Source organism: Patiria miniata, unplaced genomic scaffold, assembly GCF_015706575.1.
Source record: "Patiria miniata isolate m_02_andy unplaced genomic scaffold, ASM1570657v1 HiC_scaffold_24, whole genome shotgun sequence".
Lineage (NCBI taxonomy): Eukaryota > Metazoa > Echinodermata > Asteroidea > Valvatida > Asterinidae > Patiria > Patiria miniata.
This window is the reverse complement of record NW_024037063.1, coordinates 21558345-21577919: the sequence shown is the minus strand read 5'-3', so window position 1 is coordinate 21577919 and position 19575 is coordinate 21558345. Positions and strand designations below refer to the sequence as shown.

Below are 19575 nucleotides of genomic sequence, written 5' to 3'. Positions count from 1 at the left end.
TATGCTTGATCCACCTTTTCGAATGGAAATGTTGAGTCCGAAAGGTCACTGAGTTCAGAATTACGCGCGCTCTGTGGAGTGCCAGTAGTGTTGCATGCTAGGCCAGGTTGGGTCAGTTTTTAACAGCGCTATGAATTCACCGACAAAAATTACGCGAATTCACCGACATAAATCACGGATCTGTATGTAGAGGATCCGTACGTGCATAAATTAACTGGTGAAATCGAACAGCGCCGCTCAATGTGTGACATCACGGCAGAAACCAATGCATCGATAAGGGATTCCCTGGTTCTGAAGCTTCTCATTGGTTAAAAATGGTCACATGATGTACTACGACATCATTTTCCAATTTTCTATAATCAATACTACAGATTTGTCACCTCCAGACGCACCGCGTTATCGGCACTATTCTCATTGCGTACTCGTAAGCTTTTCCATGATTCTGTGCCAAATTGAAGTGTTTTGGTGAGTGCCGACTCAGAGTCATTTATGGATGGAAAAATAAGTACAATTTCACGAATAAAAAAGGTTTAGAAATGGAAGAATAACGCAACGAAAATTGTAAAAGGCCTAGTGTAGTTTCAGGATATACCACGTGCATGCGCGGTGCTAGCCCGTAGTTCCGCGGTTGTTAATTGTGCATGTTGTGTACGTTGGAAATTTTCACATGAGCTACACGCCTGAAAACGTGTTTCTTCGTTCTTAAGACCGCAACATTTTCGCGCCACTGGTGCACCGTGCGGATGTTGACAGGTCAAATTGCCGGATCAGATCCACCTTTTGCGTTCCCATCTGATCGTGATCCGCCAATTGCCGGATCTGATCCACCAATTGGGGGATCTGTATCCTGGTCCAGAGGTGGATCAGAAAAGGTGGATCTGATCCTGATCCACCTTATAACGGTTAGCGTTCCCACTACACACAATTGCCGGATCTGATCCACCAATTGGGGGATCTGATCCGGCAATTTGGCAAAAGGTGGATCAGATCCCCAATTGGTGGATCAAGTGGGAACGGGGTCTTACAATCAGACACCATGGAGCAAATTGGGGGATGTTCCAGTTGTTTCTGTAGCCTACATGCACATGTATGTCACCAAAAAATGGAAGGCTTGATTTTTTTTAAGGTCGGCTTGGAATATCCAGTTTCCAAAATCCAAACCGAATAGTGGAGTTTGATCAAACCAAATGTTAAACAATCTAGATTTAAATCCCACCACTAGTTAATCATGCCATACTCTCTGCCCATGATGTTGTCAAATCCAAAGATTTGCACACATGTATATGTACTGGTATATTCTTGATTAATCTGCAGAACACTCTTGTGTCAAGCTAGCCATGCAATGTGAGAAGGTGTGAAAGTCCATTGTGACACCCCTTGATAGGTTTTTCCTTTCTTACTTAGGCCAATTAAAAAAATAAACCAGTTTCTCGTCCAAGCTCTTTTTTTTTTACATTGCTAAAAATAGAGCATAATATTTAATATCCATGTACATACATGTACAACCAAGCATGAATGTACCGGTATTTTAAAAATTGCAGGGGAAAATATAACAGATATACATATGATGCTGCTACATGTACACTGTATTAAAATGTGAATGTATATGCAGGTTTTCCAACATTTCAAAATAATGTCATGTTACGTGGTGTACATACATAGTACAAGGATGGTGTACATTATAACATTCATGTTTATGTACTGGTAGAGAGAGGGAGCAATTTAACATTGTAAATGATACAGTATGTTCATCCTCAATTAAGGTTCATGTATGTGTCTTTTTAAGGCATCAAATTTCTTTTATCACAGGCTATGCACTCATAGTCATAGCTCCTTCGAAGCTTCTTCCATTACATATTCTCACATTACGAATTCTGGTCCATTGTGACCAGGAGAGGGGCAATATTGCAGACATCAATGCAGATACACGAACTGCACGCAAACGTGTGCAAAAATACACAACTGCATATATTACATGCATATATTACATGCATATATACGTAAGTACCGGTATGCAAGACGATATTGCCTATTGTTCCTAATGAATCCACGGTAGAATCAATTCCTTCAATATTTTATATTGAACTTCAACGTGAGGCAAGCACTGACAAGAAATGCAAGACAAAACAAGAAAAAGAAAAAAATCTTGCTGAGACGTAAAATAAAATAGGAAATCATTACAGGAGCCTGCCGGCGCCACGTTGATTTAATAAATGTCACCTTTCAGGAAGATAACAAAGAGAAAGAAAAGACGGAGAATCTGGCAGGTGACGTAGTAACGCAGATCGCAATTGACAATGATTTTGACCGTGGATACCTTTCACTGCTATCTACCGTAACCTTGGGCAAAGGAATACAGGAGGACATCAAGACGACAGGCGCCACAGCGTTTAGAATATTCACCTTATTGTGTATGCACAGCCTACATTATTTTGCAGCCCGCGTTGCAATACAAAAAATCACTTGCATATTCACACTTTGCAGGTATAATGCCACGGGTTATATTTCGTAGAAACTGAAGTTGAGTTTGGTAATTTTGCCACTCCTGCTTCTGTTTTATTGTTTTTGTTATTTTTTTAAATTTTTAGTAGCAATAATTTCCATTGGAACTTGATTAGGTTGTGAACAAAGTGATGAATTTTCATAAAGTGGCCAATAGTGGGTTTTTTCACAATCAGTGTTAACAACTGCATTTACATTTGTAATACATGGCCATGAAATGTACAACACATGTCTCTTGGGAAAACAACTTGGAGGGCTAAATTCAGATTTTTTTTTAACGGAAAATGAATTTTGTTCAATGTTCATAATGAACATACAACTGAACAGGACCTTCTTCTATTAATGGATATTAATTAATAATTTGAGTATACATGCAGCTTTCATACAGGTGGACAGTTTTAATACACGTACACAATATCTTGGAGTATTTATGTATTTTGTTAAATTTCGGCAACATCCAGCAGTGCAAGAGTCGGAACAGGATGGGGGCGTACCGGTATTCCCAGTGGGTCCCTTGGTTGAAGATGTGGAAGGAAATGACAGTTTTAGTGGTGGGAGGAAAACCCCCGAATGATAGTCTAGGGAAAACCCACGGCTCAGCATGCTCAGAAGGATTAAACCTTCAAAGTGGTGACCTAATTCTCCAGCCAAACATGACATATATGTACATGTATGTAGCTGGTTAGCACTTTGGTGTACTTTTACATGTGCGGTACTATTCTTTCAAGGGTTGACATACATGTAAATGTGCATCTGATACAATCTGAACATTTGGTACCGGTACCCGTCCATCAATGTCTATTCCATGTACCGGTACGTACATTTATGTACATGTACATGTACATTTGTAGATACAATAGTAAGTATCATCATCCCTCTCCTTCCATTACAGCATGGAGCTGTAAAAAGGATACAGCAAATGGCTCTTGCGATGCGAGGTCAACTGGTAACCATTTCTAATTCATGTACATATGTCCCATATGTACTGGTACTGGTACTTTACAAAACTCTCACAATAGGCCTACATCTCATTTGTTTTAAATTACTGCATTTTTTGGCCAAATTTCCTTATTCAATTCTATAAATTTACAAATTTATAAAATATGACTCATCAAGTTTGCATTGCAACATTTGTTAATAAGGGAATAAATATGTGCTCCGGAGGTTTTTATCACTCGTTTAATACCGCTTAGAGTCTGGGTGCTGATAATTACCCGAGCCGGAGGCGAGGGTAATTATCAGCACCCGAGCCGGAGGCGAGGGTAATTATCAGCACCCAGACTCTAAGCGGTATTAAACAGAGTGATAAATACCGACCGAGCACATATTTATTCCCATTCATAAATACCTTAACCGTAAAAAAATATCAAATAATTCGTTAAAAAAATCCCGATTTTGTTCAACAAGTTCACTTCATGCTTTTTGAAACATCCCTCTAGCAAAATAATGGAGTGTTCAGCTGGCGAGTAAGATGTAAACAACCCTTTTATGGAGATTGACGCGCGCATAACATGTTCTGCGCGATGTCACGCAGAACGCACCTGGGGCGTTGCGTTTTGAATTTAGAACTATAAAATTCTGACTCGCTTGTAGTGTTGCGCATGCCTACATGAGGATTGTGAATGTTCAACCAATGAAACGGTAAGAGGCACTGGATTTTAGGAGTCCACATTTTATTGTGACACTGGAAAAGTGTTTAAGACCAGCTAGCCATGTCTTTATCATCCGTTTAAGACCAGCCACGTGACGGGCTCTCGACCAATAGGAATAGCTAAACTGTCTGAGGTATTTATGAATTAATAATAATATGGTTGATTGCACATTATCACGCATGTGCACGCACCGGTACCACACGATGTGTCCAGAAAAAGTGACATGAAATAATATGTTGTGAGACAATGTATGAATTGAGTTTTCTAATTTTCTTCACATAATTTAATAAGCTCTTTGAACACCGAATTTGTAATCTGTCAATCAGACTTACGACCCGTTTCGTCTTGTTTTTTTTATCGTGATCTTGAGATGAGAGTGTTTTTCTCAAGAAACCTGATCCTGTACATTAAGAATGAGTCATCTTTGGTGCATCATCACATAATGCGCTACTTTGCACCCTACCTGTGTCTAGTAACCGGCCTTCTATTGTTAATAATCAAATGTGATGAATTTGATGTGATGACTAATTCCTCCGGGCCGTCGGGCTTGTACTGGCTTGCTACTTAATTATATGGACGGTAGCAACGGCCACAGATACGTGTAGCTCCTGGATCTTCCATGTGATTGGAGCATAGCACTGCTGCACCGCATTTATCATTCAGTAATGGATGATATCCGGCAAAGGCATCCGCAAAAAACAAACGCTGATACCAATTTTATCAAGTGTGCTGATCGCGCGAGGTCATGTCTGAACCAGTTAATATGTTGTGTACATAGAAAGACAATTTTTGCAGAAAACATTTGGAAAAATCACAACACATTACATGTACATGTATACATGTATGTAAACTGTCAGAATCGGCAGACAATTTTTGTTTTTCGAAACACAGACATTTGGTTCCAACTTTGGGAAAATTATAAGAATGTTTACCAAATGTACACTGTATAGCTGACTACCGGTATGTGATAATTGAGGATCACAGTACATGTCTACGTACGTACATGTTTTTGTCTGTACCTTCAGAATGAATTGTAAGACAATAATCTGTCAAGTGTGAAGCCGTGATGTCTCTACCCTGCTGTGTAGATCATCCCTAAAAACACCTCACTGCACTGATAGCATGACAGGATTAGTCTGGTTCACAGCTCCGGACCATTTCAAAATAACATTAACTTGTGACAGGAGAGCCGTGTATGTTCCCAAAAAGTACATTATAAGACAACAACCGGGAAAGGAGGACAGTGTACTTTGATATTTGGAACCTGAACTTACAATGAACTGAGTTTAATAGTGCAAAGAGTCGCTAAACAGACCATGTCACGTCTGCCCCCCCCCCCAAAAAAACTTGAAAACGTCAATATTCCAGGCAACTACATGTATGTCTGAACTTCGTGAAGGGAATTTTATTTTTACTTACGTCAGAAAAGATGCCCCACCCCCACTCTGCCAGAAATATACAACGGCCGAGGACTAAGAATAGCTGTTGCCCTTTTGTGTGTGTTTACATGCATAGTGCGGTTGTGCAGTAGCGGCTATAATTGCCGCGACAAACAGCACCTCAGCCAATCAAATCAGAATGTAGAGCTCCTTGATTTGCTCGGCGAATTTACACAGACAAGAAAAAGCTCTCCAGCAAATGCTTCCCAGAGGCAGCCTCCAAACCCATTGATTAATCAAATTTCAGCAGTTAGTGTGAAATTTGATGGGCCAGTCGTCACTGCTCGCACCATTTATCTAAATCTTTTTTTTTTTTTCATTTTCAATTTTGCAAGATATCCGGGATGATTGATTTCGCTGGGGCTGATTTCCTCTGAAGGGAAAGCTGTGATTAGGCCGGGCATAAACGCGGCAATAAACCAACAAGGGTTTATTGTTAGGCTCACGTTTAGTTGAAGAGAGGCCGGCACTGAGGGACTGCTGAGTTTATTAAAATCAGTCAAGGGTCTTGAAAATGAACTCGGTTCTAAAATATAGTGACGAGTTTATTAATAACTGAAAATGCTCTGTGAAAGCTTTACTTGTGTCATTGTGTTTGGTTTTGGTATTTTTTTTTCTTTCTTTTTCCTTTGATCGGATTTACTCACTTTGTTCATTACAAAAACAAGGATACAACATCTGAATTGCTTATTTGACCAGAGTCCAACAGTTTGGACAGAGTTTACCATATCATCATGCCAGTGCAACAAGGTCGTAACTCGATGTCCATTGAAATAATGTCGTTGGAATTTGAGTGGGGAAGGTTCCTAGTAAATCACTCCAAGGGTTAGATTAAAGCTAATTATTGATATCATTATTACACACAATAAAGAGCTGATGACAGATCCACAGCACATCAATAAAACTGATTTGATACCAATGCCAACAGCTGGTTCATGAGTGTATTCTACTTTCAAGGGTAAATTTCTCTTCTTGTTTGTTCTTTTAGAAAGACCATATGTCACAGTCTACAGTCCCCACTCACTCTACACTTGTTCAGACATTCAGTATAATAACCATGCCTTCAATCACAGACAGAGGCTGTATTGCTCGTTAAAGCTGCGTTCTCCTAGTCTGAGTATCACCCGTTGTCTAAGGGAGCCCTCTCCGTAACATAAGCATGCGTGCACATTTTATGAGATACCACATGCCAGCCAATTGGAGTCGACTTTAGAAATTGTGTCGTCATTTCGATCAGATATGTGGACTAAGCTGTTGATTGGTCAATTTGACTGCCATGCTTTTGTAATACAACAGGTTACCAAAAGACCTAATATGTACATAGAAGGCGCCCACTGAATGGTCAGAATCTCAAAGTCAAGGCGCAGTCCTGTTTTGCATAATTAATCACCAAATCTGCTTGCATATCATAGACCATTGCAGTGAAAAAGATAATCCATAGACTAGCGTTCCCTGTGCTCTTAAAAAAATACAATTTCTTTTCTCTCTCTCAATTTCGACTTCTATGTTTTAACTTTATTCCAACCAAAATTCCTGGGTTTTCTTTCTTCTCTTTTTTGGATGTCTGCCAGCCTGTTTGTTTTGGGCTCAATTAGATCCGCATTGCAAACAGACTGGCTCCCTGTCAGTACAGTATACTGATTGTAAAGAGGGAACCAGCCGAACCAACAAAAATGAAATTACTGTCTGGCAGCCAATAATTCGATCTTTGTAAAATAATTATGCAACAACTGAACATAGGCCTACCGTATTTATGCAGTGGACGTCTAATTCTAAACTGAATTTCTTTGTAATACTAGACAAAAAGCACTCCAGAAAAGTAATCTATTTTTCTGGAGGAAACTCCAAAATAGCACGGGATGCAACTTTAAATTTGAATGGCCGCCCTCAGCTTGCTGGCCAGGGTTTACCTGGCGGTCGTCATTCACTTGACCTGACTATACAGGGACAACGCAATTCAAAAACATGATCACCAAATGTGGTTGTGGTTGGCGTAGGCCTATGTTTATTTTTTTAAAAATAGAAATTTGTTACCCCCCCAAAAAACAATTTTTTTCTGGTTGTTTTTGCACCTGTACACAACAAAAGATCAGTCAGAATTATTTTCAGGCGGCAATAATGTGAATTTGATCCAGCTGTATCATGTCTTGTTGATATCTCATTTATACGTACATGTACATTTACATTGTAAATTAGGTGTGTATTATTCAAAGATGGAATTTGCGTTGGGCTGATGTAAATTTAATATTAGGTTTTTGCCCTTCAACCACATACAACACAGTATATTCAGTGTGTTACCTCCCGAGTGAAAGTTGGAAAAACTCAATTGGGGTGGGACCCTATTGGGACTCGAACCCACGACCTCCTGCTTTCTAGTGCAGACGTCTTACCACTCGACCACCAAGCTTGCGGGATTGGTTGGCTGGTTCGAAATGGATGTAGCAGCGGGTACCGCAATGAAACTATTCATAAGATGGAATTTGCGTCGTGGTGAGGTAAATTTAATATTAGGTTTTGCCCTTCACAGACGAATAATGGATGGCTGGAGTTTTACAACCCAAAGACAGCTCAATGTCTCTCCTTCCCCCCCCCCCCCTCCCAATACCAAAAGTTAATTTTTTTTTTCCCCCTAAATTGGTGAAGATCTCAAATTAAAAAACAAATGTACTGCCAAGATTTTACAAATATTAATTACATGTAAAGTGCAGAAATATTAGTTTCCTTCACATTCACATATATTTGCTTCCATATGGATACAAATTTTATCTTCAAGACCCAAGATTGATCAGGAATCAATTGTAATATTCTACTCATTCCAACCCACTCAGTTGCGCTCCATTCAAAATTCTCGTCTCTTCTTTCCGGCCTTGAAGACAAGATGGAAAAAAATAGTGAAAGATGGAGAAAGAAGGACAAGAAATGACAAGAATTCTGCCCAGACCTCGCCACTTACGACGTCTGATTCTGCTCGGGCAAACACTTGGGCTTGACGTCTTTGGGACTACGTCATCCAACTTGGATTGGAGCAGATTGGCATTTATTACCGACTTATCAGCCAGCATTTATTATGTCTACATGTTCGCTGTACATGCACCAGACAAATGCACAAAACTGTCATGTACATGTATACATTCATGCATGTACTGCATGTTTTGGTAAATTGTAGCAGTCTGCTATATTATGTACGTACTGAATGAGCCATGTATGTGTGCAGAGATAAGCAATCACTGTTTTTATTGAGAACAGGGAAAATGCCTGATGAAATTATGTACCGGTATGTACGTGCATAAAGTATGAAAACATACAAATCTCGCACATTGTGATTATACTTGGCCATATTGCTGCAATGTCAAGTGAACCACATTACATGTATACACCAACTTTGCATTCATGAGTTGGACCTTTCAACCATAAATTGCAGCAGAGTGCCCCTGCACACCATGTTATCATAAACCACCCAGCATCAAATCCAACCTACGGTAGCAGCCCACATAACCCCAGTAGCCACTCCTTCCCACACTACACGTAACTCTCCAGTACAGCCAGATGATGATGATCATCATTACTCTAGATCACTGGCTGGCCGCCCACGGTCATAAGGATGCTGATTCACCATGTCTATGCAAGAATTCTCAGAATCCCGACCCACAAATCCCCCATCCAGAATTTGCAGATAATTACAACGAAAAGAAAAAACGATGGGTGTAGTTGTTCACCCATTCTCATTAACACAAGGGCTACCGTACCTTAGACATTGTTTCCATTGCCAACCCTTAGGTTACCATGGTTATTAATTATTAAATTGCCTGTGAATTATCCCCTGTGCCTGGTGATGTGCTTGTTTATGAGGCTCTTTCCAGGCAAACTTGAAGGGGCTATACTGAGGAATTCTCTTGTTTTCACAGCATCCTAGACTGTGTATAAACATGCAGTGCTGTCTGTTGGGTTTTGTTGATCCGGGGAAAAAACAGCATCCTGTTTATAAATTCAATGCTGGCGTTTCTGTATTGTGAGCGTTTGATCAGACCAATTGAAAATTTCCCTGAATATTATTTCAACATTTGCAATAAACAAAAAATGTTTTAATTTGATGCCAAAGATTCACATTCCAAAATTTAAAAAACAAAATTGAAATAAATTTTTAACTGCATGGTAAAATCATTATTCTAAAATGATGTAATATGTTTTAAAACTGATACAAAGGTAAAACAAAAACAACTTGTTTTTTTAATGCCCACTTAAAGCTATAGTCCATCATTTGCAGCCATCCGAAAAAGTAACTGGCGTATTATTGTTGAAAAACATACATGTACTTGGTTGAAAGATAGCAAGTGGACTAAACTCCCTGTGAAATTAATCTTTCTGGCAAGCTATCATTTGAAGTAATCAACGAAAGAAGGCCTTTCCAACGGTGCGTCTTAAGACGCACTGTAGGAAAATTTAAATTAGTAGTTCGTTTTGTTATTCGGCGCAGCGCGGGCAAGCATTGGCACGACGCACAGGCGCGCGCGGTTGCTATAATTCGTCAGATCAGTGCGGGACATCGCGTATAGCTGCAATTCAAAACAGTTCAAAACATGATTCAGCAACTTTTGATTTGAAATTGAGATCCTAGAATGCTGTTTTTCCCCGAATATACAGCTGAAGCTGAGCTGAAACTTCATCAGATTAGTTGTTCAGTATCCTTCATTAGATTTTGAACACTTTTGTTGCTTCAAACGAACAAAATGCACAAATTACAAATGATGGACTAGGCCTATATCTTTAAGTACAGGGGTACAATGCAGACCAATCCCAGGCACCAACTTACTATACAAACGTGTACATGTACTCGTGCAGACCCTCACATCTTTACTTGTTCATATGTGCCTCAAATGGGCGTTGCCCTCAATGTCAAGCTGAATATTCATTGGAAACTGATGCTTCTACAATGTGACCAACAGGAATATGAAAATTTACATTCGTGAATTTCCTCCCATCTTTACCTAACAGGGGCATTTTCTCAAGCTCATATTAGTCTTGGGTCAAGGCTGGATTGGATTTTATTCCTCATAAATACAGCAGGTCCATCCGTGACAAGCAAGGTCGCTATCAACAAGATGAATCAAATCCAGCAATATTGGCAGCGCTACCCAGGAAATCTGAGCATACCTCACGCCCTGTATTCAAGCTAATGCACGTGCGTGAGGTATGCTTGGAATTTCCCGGGTAGCACTGCCAACATTGCCAGACTGCATTTGATTCATCTTGTTGACACTTCCACCACCGCAGCAACTTAATCACGTTTGTCACAGGACTGGCTGCAAATAAGGGGAATAAAAACCCAATCTTGGACTAAGGCTAACTGTTGATTGGCTATACTTACAGTGGTGTGTGACCAATAGGAATGGTCAAAGTTGAAACTCTTTGGTTGTTCCTTGTTCTGTGCTTTAGGATTTGCGATAGCTGCAAAATAGGACAAATAAAAAACAAATTACCAACTTATACAACTGTTTACATTTCCCGGAAGTATTTAAATTTACAATGAGCCACGCTGCACTGTACATGTGCCCGTAGTGAATTTCCAGATAGTGAGAAATTCTATTTCTGGTGTGCAGCACTGCTGAAAGCCTTCCTGCGGTAGGCGAGTGGTTCTCAATCAACACATTTCATCTCCGCTGGATTATGAGTGGTATTACTGATTAATCACAACATGGATTTACAATTCACATGAAGCACCCAGCTTTAGTCTGCACAGGTTCCAATTAATAATGCAGACCTGTGGCTCGTGAAAGGAGTCCTTCCTTTAAGGGTGCATGTCACTTCTACGAATATGTTAGGCATTCTGGTAAAATCAGACAGAACTGGGCAACGGTCAAACGATGGTAAGTGGGTATTAGGAAAGAGAATTTAACCTTTTCCTTACAATACTGTTTGTTGCATTTCAATTGAACATTCCACTGACAAATTACAAGCATGGCCATTTAAAAAAGCAATTTTTCAACATGTCATAAAAGTCAAATAATGAGAAAAAGACCTTTAATTTTCATGTTTTGTAATCATGAAAAAGAAAGATCCCAAATGTTTTTACTTAAAAACACTTTTTTACCCCACAATTTTTGTATGTACCTTTTCCTGAAAATAGGCCTACCAGGTATGTGTAGCAGACGACAAAGATAACAAATGTACATCTGAAAAATCGAGAAAAAATAATCACCCGCAGTTGGGTTTCTTGCATTTTTCTCCACTATGGCCTGTGCCAAGTTCTGTCTCATTTTTCCAGAACGCCTCGCATAAAATAATGCACATGAATGCATTTACTTTTTATTATCAAATACTTCTTATTATCAAAACAAAACGTGATTGCTACACATAGGCTATGTAGTTTTTGTTTTTTTAATGAAACTTTCAATTCAATTCAAAATCTACAGGTACCCCCCTGCTTGAAAGAAAATCATTTCAGAGAAACCTGCGGCAAAACATGGCTGTAATAACCAAAATAGTTCCTAAGAGCCAGGATATTTTCTCAAAGACAGCGGAAACTCTCCATCTGGAGACTACTGTCAATATCATTAAAGCCCAGGCTTGGGCTCATGCACGTCACAGTAGCGTCAATGCACCGTCTTCCGTGATCTTACACTGCGCAATCTGCGTGCATGTCATGAGGCAATGCAAATGCTGACGCATAATGGGCTACATGTCGTGTGGACCCTGTATGTAATGTACTTGTTACTACAGGTACATGTATGATTCATATTGCTCTGTTTTTGCTTGAGAAAAGAAACCCTGAAGATCTACGCACTTTGTACATTTGGGGGAACATACAATGTCACTTTTTTAACCCCAACATTCCCAAATCCTCCATCTCTTTGCAAAATGGAGGATTTCGCAGGATCGAGGCCTATGGCAAAAGTGTGTTGCTGATTTTGGAGGATGCAGTGTGTCAAGGTCTTAGGCCGGACCTTGTGTTGTTTATGCTTAGCCATGCATAAATTTAGGCCTACATTATACTTGAAATCCTCTGCACTGCTCCAGAATGTCACTGGCTCTACCAACAGTGATTGCATAGGATTGAGGCAAAGGTCACCCCTCCAAGGACCACATTCAATAAATAACGGAGGATTTTGCAGGATTCAGGATGTATTTTTACATAGAGGCAGTTGGAGGATTTGACAGGATTGCGATTACATTAGGGAGTTGTGGTTAAAATTAATCTGTACATCGTTTCACATACATGTAATGTTGTTCGTTGTGAAAGTGAAAACTAAAAAAGTATCACATGACTGTATATGTACATGTGTATCATGTCTATACTGGGTATGTACTATAATGCACTGTGTACAATGTACAAACGTATTGGCAATCTCTACGGTATTTCCAAGCTCCATTAGCATGCGTCTTTCATTATGTATCTTCATTGCAAAGGCTGTATGAAAGCAGCTGTCAACACACATTCACAATATGACGATTGAAGTCTTAATGCAAAATGACGCACTTTATTAAATGGAGTTACTGACAAATTGGGCTTGGTATTTTACAGCGCATTGAAGCTCGTGTATTATTGTACCAATATAATGTAGTCTCTGTCTACTGCCGGCAGTATTTTGATCTGAACAGGTTTTATTTATTTTTAAAATGTACATGTAGGCCAACCGGTATCTTTTTCTTATTTTAACTGGGTAGCGATTCAGTTTAATCCACTGGTCTCTCACGGGGCCGAGTAAAGAGAAGACAATGTGAAGAAATTACAGTTTCATAAAATGTAGGTAGGAGGTAAACTCCCTGATATTCTAGGGAAAACCCACGGAACCAAGTACGGGACTGGAAACCCAATCCACATGGCCCAGGCAGGAATCGAACCCCGGTCACAGCCCGGTGGGAGGCGAGGAAAGTACGGCTACGCCAACCTGACACCCACAGGTTTGCAGGAATCTCAGGTTTAATATCAGTAAGCAGTGGGGGCTGATCATCAAGTGCAGATCATGGGTTTAACACTTGCCAGAAGAGAATGACATTCACAGACGGGGGTCTGAGAAAGGAAATCTGTCAATCATACTTCCTCCCTCTGTGATGAAGGTCGACTCACATGACCAGGAGTAATCGGGATTGCTGAAATATCACATGACATCCAGGCTGTGACCTTAGCCCACTTTCTAACCATTTATCTTTTTATGTACTGGCACATGTACCCTACAGTTATAATTTACCTGGTCACTATTTTCACACCACATGAATGTATGTCATTGTCTGGTGAAGTTGGCCTGGCAGTTGCTCATGCATGCAAGATACGGTACATGTGTTTGACAAATTAAGGTGTATGGGCACATTAGCATTGATATTATAATAACTACCGTACATGTATATTTCGCTGGTGTTTTCACGAATTTAATTTTTGGATTTTGAGTTGTGCTGGCCATTTTATTACATTTGACACAAAGAACAATTTGACAAAGTTTCAAAGCGAACTACATGTATTGTTTATTTTCTTAATTATAAACAAACACTTGACAAAAAGCTTGAAGTCTTTTTTTTCTTCGTTTTCATGAAGTGACAAAAAGTCACCTTGTTAGTAAGGCCAGAGGGATCACATGTAGGAAAACTAAGACTTAACGCCGTACATGTACCGGTACATGCGTTTATTTTTGCTTGCCACAGACCATGCCTGTCATACAGCTTGATCTCGCTGTGGACTTCCTGAAGAAACCTTTATGCAACCAGCCTTGTATAAATTACATGATTACATGAGGATGATTAATGAAGCTCTTTTTCTTTCTTTCTTTTTTTTTTGGGGGGGGGGGGGTTGTATAAGTGCTAAGATTGTTTAGGTCATGGGGGTTCGGACTCCCCTCCCTCCTCCCCCCCCCCCTCCCCGCCCTCCAACAATACTGACACTAGGATAGAAAAAATATACCGATAGAAAAAAATCAATATGCCAAGTTACTTCCCACATGTCTGTATGCTGTTTTCTGTTTGTTTTCCTGACCAGCCTGTCCCCAGCTGACCTCTGCATAACCAGGTCAGAGGGCACGATACTAGGGTCAGTCTGTCTAGTCTATGGAATGTGCTAGCCACAACAATGAATGGAATGTTAACTTCAGCCTGTTTGTCATCAGATCAGCATCAGACATGCAGGTAGACAGCATTGTTTCTATGGAAAAGTACATACATGTACGGTACATGTACGACACTCTTGTTGTAACTTGTAAGCGGACATATACCCATATTTGCTACACATACATGTACATGTAAATATACATGTATACATCTAACTTATGTTGATGTATCTTCAGATAATTTTGAAGATCTTTTTTTCCCGCACGTACATTTGTAGGCCATCAGAAATACACAACTTGCCGCCGGAACCCGTGTAACAAGCCCAAGAAATACAGAAATTTTAAGCAAAAAAAACTGTTCTCTGGATTTTTTAAATTTTTTTTGTGGTGGTGTTGAAGTCAATATTGGAATAATTTAGTGTTGAGACTTTATCAGGCAGTGACGCACGCAGCTCAGGCGCATTCATTAAGTGCCTGGTTCTATCCAATGCTCCTTAAAAAAAAGTGACATTTCATGTACATGTAGAAGCATTTGACTATTTGACATGTTTGATGAAGATACATGTACAGAGAGGATTATCAGGCTGGTGAGGCCACAATTAATTGCTTCCTGTTCATGTCCTATGAGACACTCACAAATAGCCCAGACAATCTGGGGATCAAGTCACATGTAAATGTCAGACATTTTTCACAGCTGATAGAGGAAATTGTGGTTTAGTATCTTTTTACTCAAAAAGCTGCTTTCCTGTGCTGTTCAATGAACTCAATTTTTTTTCTACAAACATATTTTCACTTTGAGCCTACATGTTTAATAAAAACAAAACCTCTTTTCTATTTTGGGTGTCTAGCTTTAACCCTAAAAAGAAAATTAAAAAAAAAACCCTTAAGGCCAAAAAAAAAGTCTCCGGTTTCTGGTATGGAGCTTGCTCCAAAAGTGGTGCGGCGACGTGTTTTTTTTTTTTTTTTTTACTTTTGTTCCTTCAAATGTCGACTGATGACTGCAAATGGTGCCCGACTAAATTTTGTGGAAACATGGCAGTCCAGAGAGGCCACATAAAGCTTATACATTTGTAGGCCTACTTGATTGTAACCCCATCTAAAAACACGTTAAATTGTGCGGCAGCAGAATTCCAGTCAAACCAGTGAGTTTGGCAGTTTTGAGATCTTGTACATTGAAAAAAACCTTTTTCATTTTGCTGACGCGCATGGCTATGGCGACGCGCGCGCATACCAGAAACCGGAGACTTTTTTGGGGGGCCTAAAAGTGAGTTGCTGAATTATTTCAAATTTGTAATTAATTAGTCCATAGGAGACATTTTGTTTGATTTCTCATTCAAAAGTGAAGTATTTTTAATTACTGTATTAAAAATTACAATTAAAAAAGTTATACTTTACTGGTCATACCGGTACAAATGCAACTCATCATTGCAGATCTATGTACAGCGACATATGTACTGTATTATTTTGCAAAAATATGGTACAATGATACATTATCCGATGTATTGTATGGTGCAATAAGGTCCAACAAATAATAATACTTCGGCTTCCGGTTACCCTACCGGTACAATGTACTTACCCTATTTTGACAGCCCCTACCCTAATTTTTTTTTGGGGGGGGGGGGAATTAGGAAAAAAACCTGCAAACCATCAATTACTACTTTTTACCCTTGACTACACGCAGACACCTCCAGATACGACCGTACACAAAAAAAATATGCCCCCCCCCCCAAAAAAAATTGTCCTTACCTACCGGAACCTTCCCTACATGTACATGGGCAATTCCACACTAATGAGCCCAAAAGTGCGACATTTGAGAAGACCTTTAAGTTATGATGATAAAACTGCGATCTTGGTCTCTCAATTTTTGCTGTAAACATTACAAGCTTTGAACAAATATCCTCACCTGCAAATGATATAACTGGTTTTGTATTTTAGAAAATATAGTGGACATTGTTTTAAAAAGTGTTACGTACGTAACGAAGGGCAGACATTTTAGATAAAGTCACAAAGTAAGCATAAAGTTTAATGATCCTCCAATGTTGACTTATTTAAGAAGATGGAATACCCTGGAGGAATGCTTCAGTCAAAACCTAGAAAACTCAGAGTCAGTGTGAAGAATTATTTGATATTTTATAATCAGGATTTATACGTACGAACAGACTGGACATTTGTCACAAAATGTCTGTCCCTGTTTGTACGTAACCCTAATCACATCATAAATTTGAAGCCAGTGTGAAAACTGTTATATTTTTGCTTGATAACAATGTAAAATGGCATATTAATGTCACTGGAAGTGCCTATTAGAAACTGAATTTGTCCTAAGCACCCTTTTCCTAGCAGTGTGTCTGTCCACGTTACATACGTATCACACAGAAAAGATGCCTGTTATTTTCTCAAATAAAACAAGGTATCATCTATTGTCTTGTCTGGTCCTAGTCACTTTCAACTTAGCAAGGTATAGGAAAAAAATGAAGAAAATACTAGCTCATCTTTTACCCTTTATACGCAACATCCATAGACTTATCCAATTGGCCCATTAGTGTGGAAATGCCCACATGTATCTGCAAATATGCCATGTAATCGGAAGCAGAACTATTTTTTTGTTGGCCTAATTATGCATGTATTGGCAGCCATTGGATCTTACATTGTACATTTTCACACCCTGTTCTACCGGTATATGTATCAATCAATGTGTTAATTGTAATTAATAAATGTACATTGCACGCTCAGTTCATTTAGACCACAAAATTCATTTGTAGGCCTTTATATGCAGACTGCACAGTATACAGTGCAATCATCATTTCTCAAGCCAAGGTACACTGTATGGCAAATTGTATTCACCTTGCTCTATGATTATGCCCACTCCAGCGGACAGGTCAATAAATTAATAGGACCAGAAAGAGAAAAAAACAGAGAAAAGAAATAACGAGAGAGAGCAGGGGGGAGATGGCAGATTCTCCCCTTGCAATTTGCACCTCACACGCCATCTGTGAATCACCTGTGGAGAAGGAATGGTACAACCCACAAAATGGAACATTCCATGCCCAATCCATCTCTTGCATATTCACCGGCTGGCCGTGCAGCGCAGGGGAAAAAATGCATACTTGTGGGTAAATTAACCATTTCGTCACATTGACGTTGTTTCTTCGGAGGCTTGAGGTTCTTAAAATACTCCCGGGCAGCAGAATTTAGCCCTTTTGATCAGCAGACTACAAGGAAAGATGTGAAGACTAGAGCTGGATAGGGAAATAGTGGAGGGAAATACATGTGTAGTGCCCACAAATATAAATAAATATTCTGCATTTATATTAACAAATCATGAAAACATGACATGAATGCTTCTCATTTTCCATTTTTTTTTTTTACAGCTTGAGATTTGTGCAGAACAAAAAAGTGTTCAAACTTTTCATGAGTAATTCATAATCTTTACATTATACATGTAATTTATTTGAATATATTTGTTCTTTTTGAATTTTCTATTTGCATTTAAACGAAAATTGTTCTGACTTTTCTTGCCATTCACATTTTTAGTATCTAACCAAACGATAACAAAATAAGCCACTTTGGTGGTTTTTTGGGGTTTTATGGCAGTGGCCATAATGGGCAAATCTTTTTTCTACTGAACTGTAAATTCATTTGAATTGGGCTGATGTCTCCAAACTCACACATTTTTAAGCTAAAGAGCAAACTGAAATAAAAGCTTAGATGTCAAGAAAACACCAGCATTTTATTTGCCTACAAGAAATGAAAACCACAAAAATGTACTTACTTGTTGTTTTGCCTGTCATGCTGATGACACACTCAGCATTTCGGCCGATTTCTCTGGAGTTAAATGGACGGACTCGAACTGCTACTTTCACCGACGACATCTCGAAGGTTGTTCACTTTACAACTGATATCCAGGAATTTTTTGTACAAAATCAATTTTCTCCCTCAATCCGTTGGCCAAGACAGCTTGTGGAATTGGCGTAGCAGTTTGTCAAAGTTTTTCACAATGCTTTCTTTCGTCCGCAGCCATCACTGGAATTTACAGTTGATTTGTTGCCGGCCGCAAGTCCTAAAAACATCTTTTGAGGGGTACAGGATTCCCGACACAAAAGTGGATTTCATGGCTGGTTGCCGCATCACAATGCCACAATATGCTGGCGAAATTGACTCGAGACATCTTGGGCACACAAGAGCAAGGACGACTATCTGTGGGCACACTGTGAATTCCCAATCTGGCCCCCTTAGCGTGTGAGTGAGTTAATGTGTCTGTGTCGTACGTTGTACGTTCAGCTGTTGCTGGCTTGCCAATGACTGCATCGTGAATATTACAAGCTGTGTGTGGAGAGGGCAAGTGCGTCATCAGTGGGGCCCCATTGCTGCCTACGCCGGTGGAAACGCCGGTGCCCTACAGACAGCCCCTTCGCCCCTGCATCTCTTCCCGTATGCTCGCCTTGCTTTCCGCTGCTACGGCACTTGTCAGAATAAAAAACACGGCTGCATTTGATTTCTGGTCTCTCTCTCGCCTTTTTTTTTTTTTACATCACATATGGTTGGCTGCCCACGGCTCATTCACGCAGGCAGCTAGGGCAAATTAGCCTCAGATACTAGCAGTCCTTTGTTGCATGTTGTGATTAAGACAACAGGTCATTTTTTTGCTCTTTTTTTTCACCGTTGTTTTCTTTTTTTTAACCTGAGGAATGGAAGAGACACAAACAAGGGAAATTGAGTCCACGCTGAATAAACAAATAGGAGTGATAAACAACCTGGCATAACAATTCAGCTGAGTGGTTTCACTTTAGCTGAAACAAACAATCTGACACAACACCTGCACAAACTTTGTCATGAACACCTGGTAATTCATTTTGAAGTGAAGTGATCTTTTGTTACACATACAAATAATTCAGGTTTTTAAAAACTTTTTTAAGGTACGTGCGTAATGTTTATCCTGCATGATTATCATGT

At 39.5% G+C, this 19575-nt stretch overlaps 1 protein-coding gene across 13 annotated transcripts in view; it reads right to left on the bottom strand.

Annotated features, from left to right (window-relative positions):
- Nucleotides 1-19319, bottom strand: part of LOC119732505 (kinesin-like protein KIF1A) — a 73635-nt gene extending 54316 nt beyond the window's left edge. For all 13 annotated transcript variants that reach the window (XM_038206037.1, XM_038206047.1, XM_038206036.1 and 10 more), the window contains exons 1-2: nucleotides 18395-19319; nucleotides 10959-11038 (exon numbers count right to left, since the gene is read on the bottom strand). In XM_038206037.1, coding sequence (XP_038061965.1) covers nucleotides 10959-11038; nucleotides 18395-18494 — 180 coding nt within the window. In that variant the 5' untranslated portion in view covers nucleotides 18495-19319. The remainder of the gene's footprint in view (nucleotides 1-10958; nucleotides 11039-18394) is intronic.
- Between the last annotated feature and the right edge of the window lie 256 nt (nucleotides 19320-19575).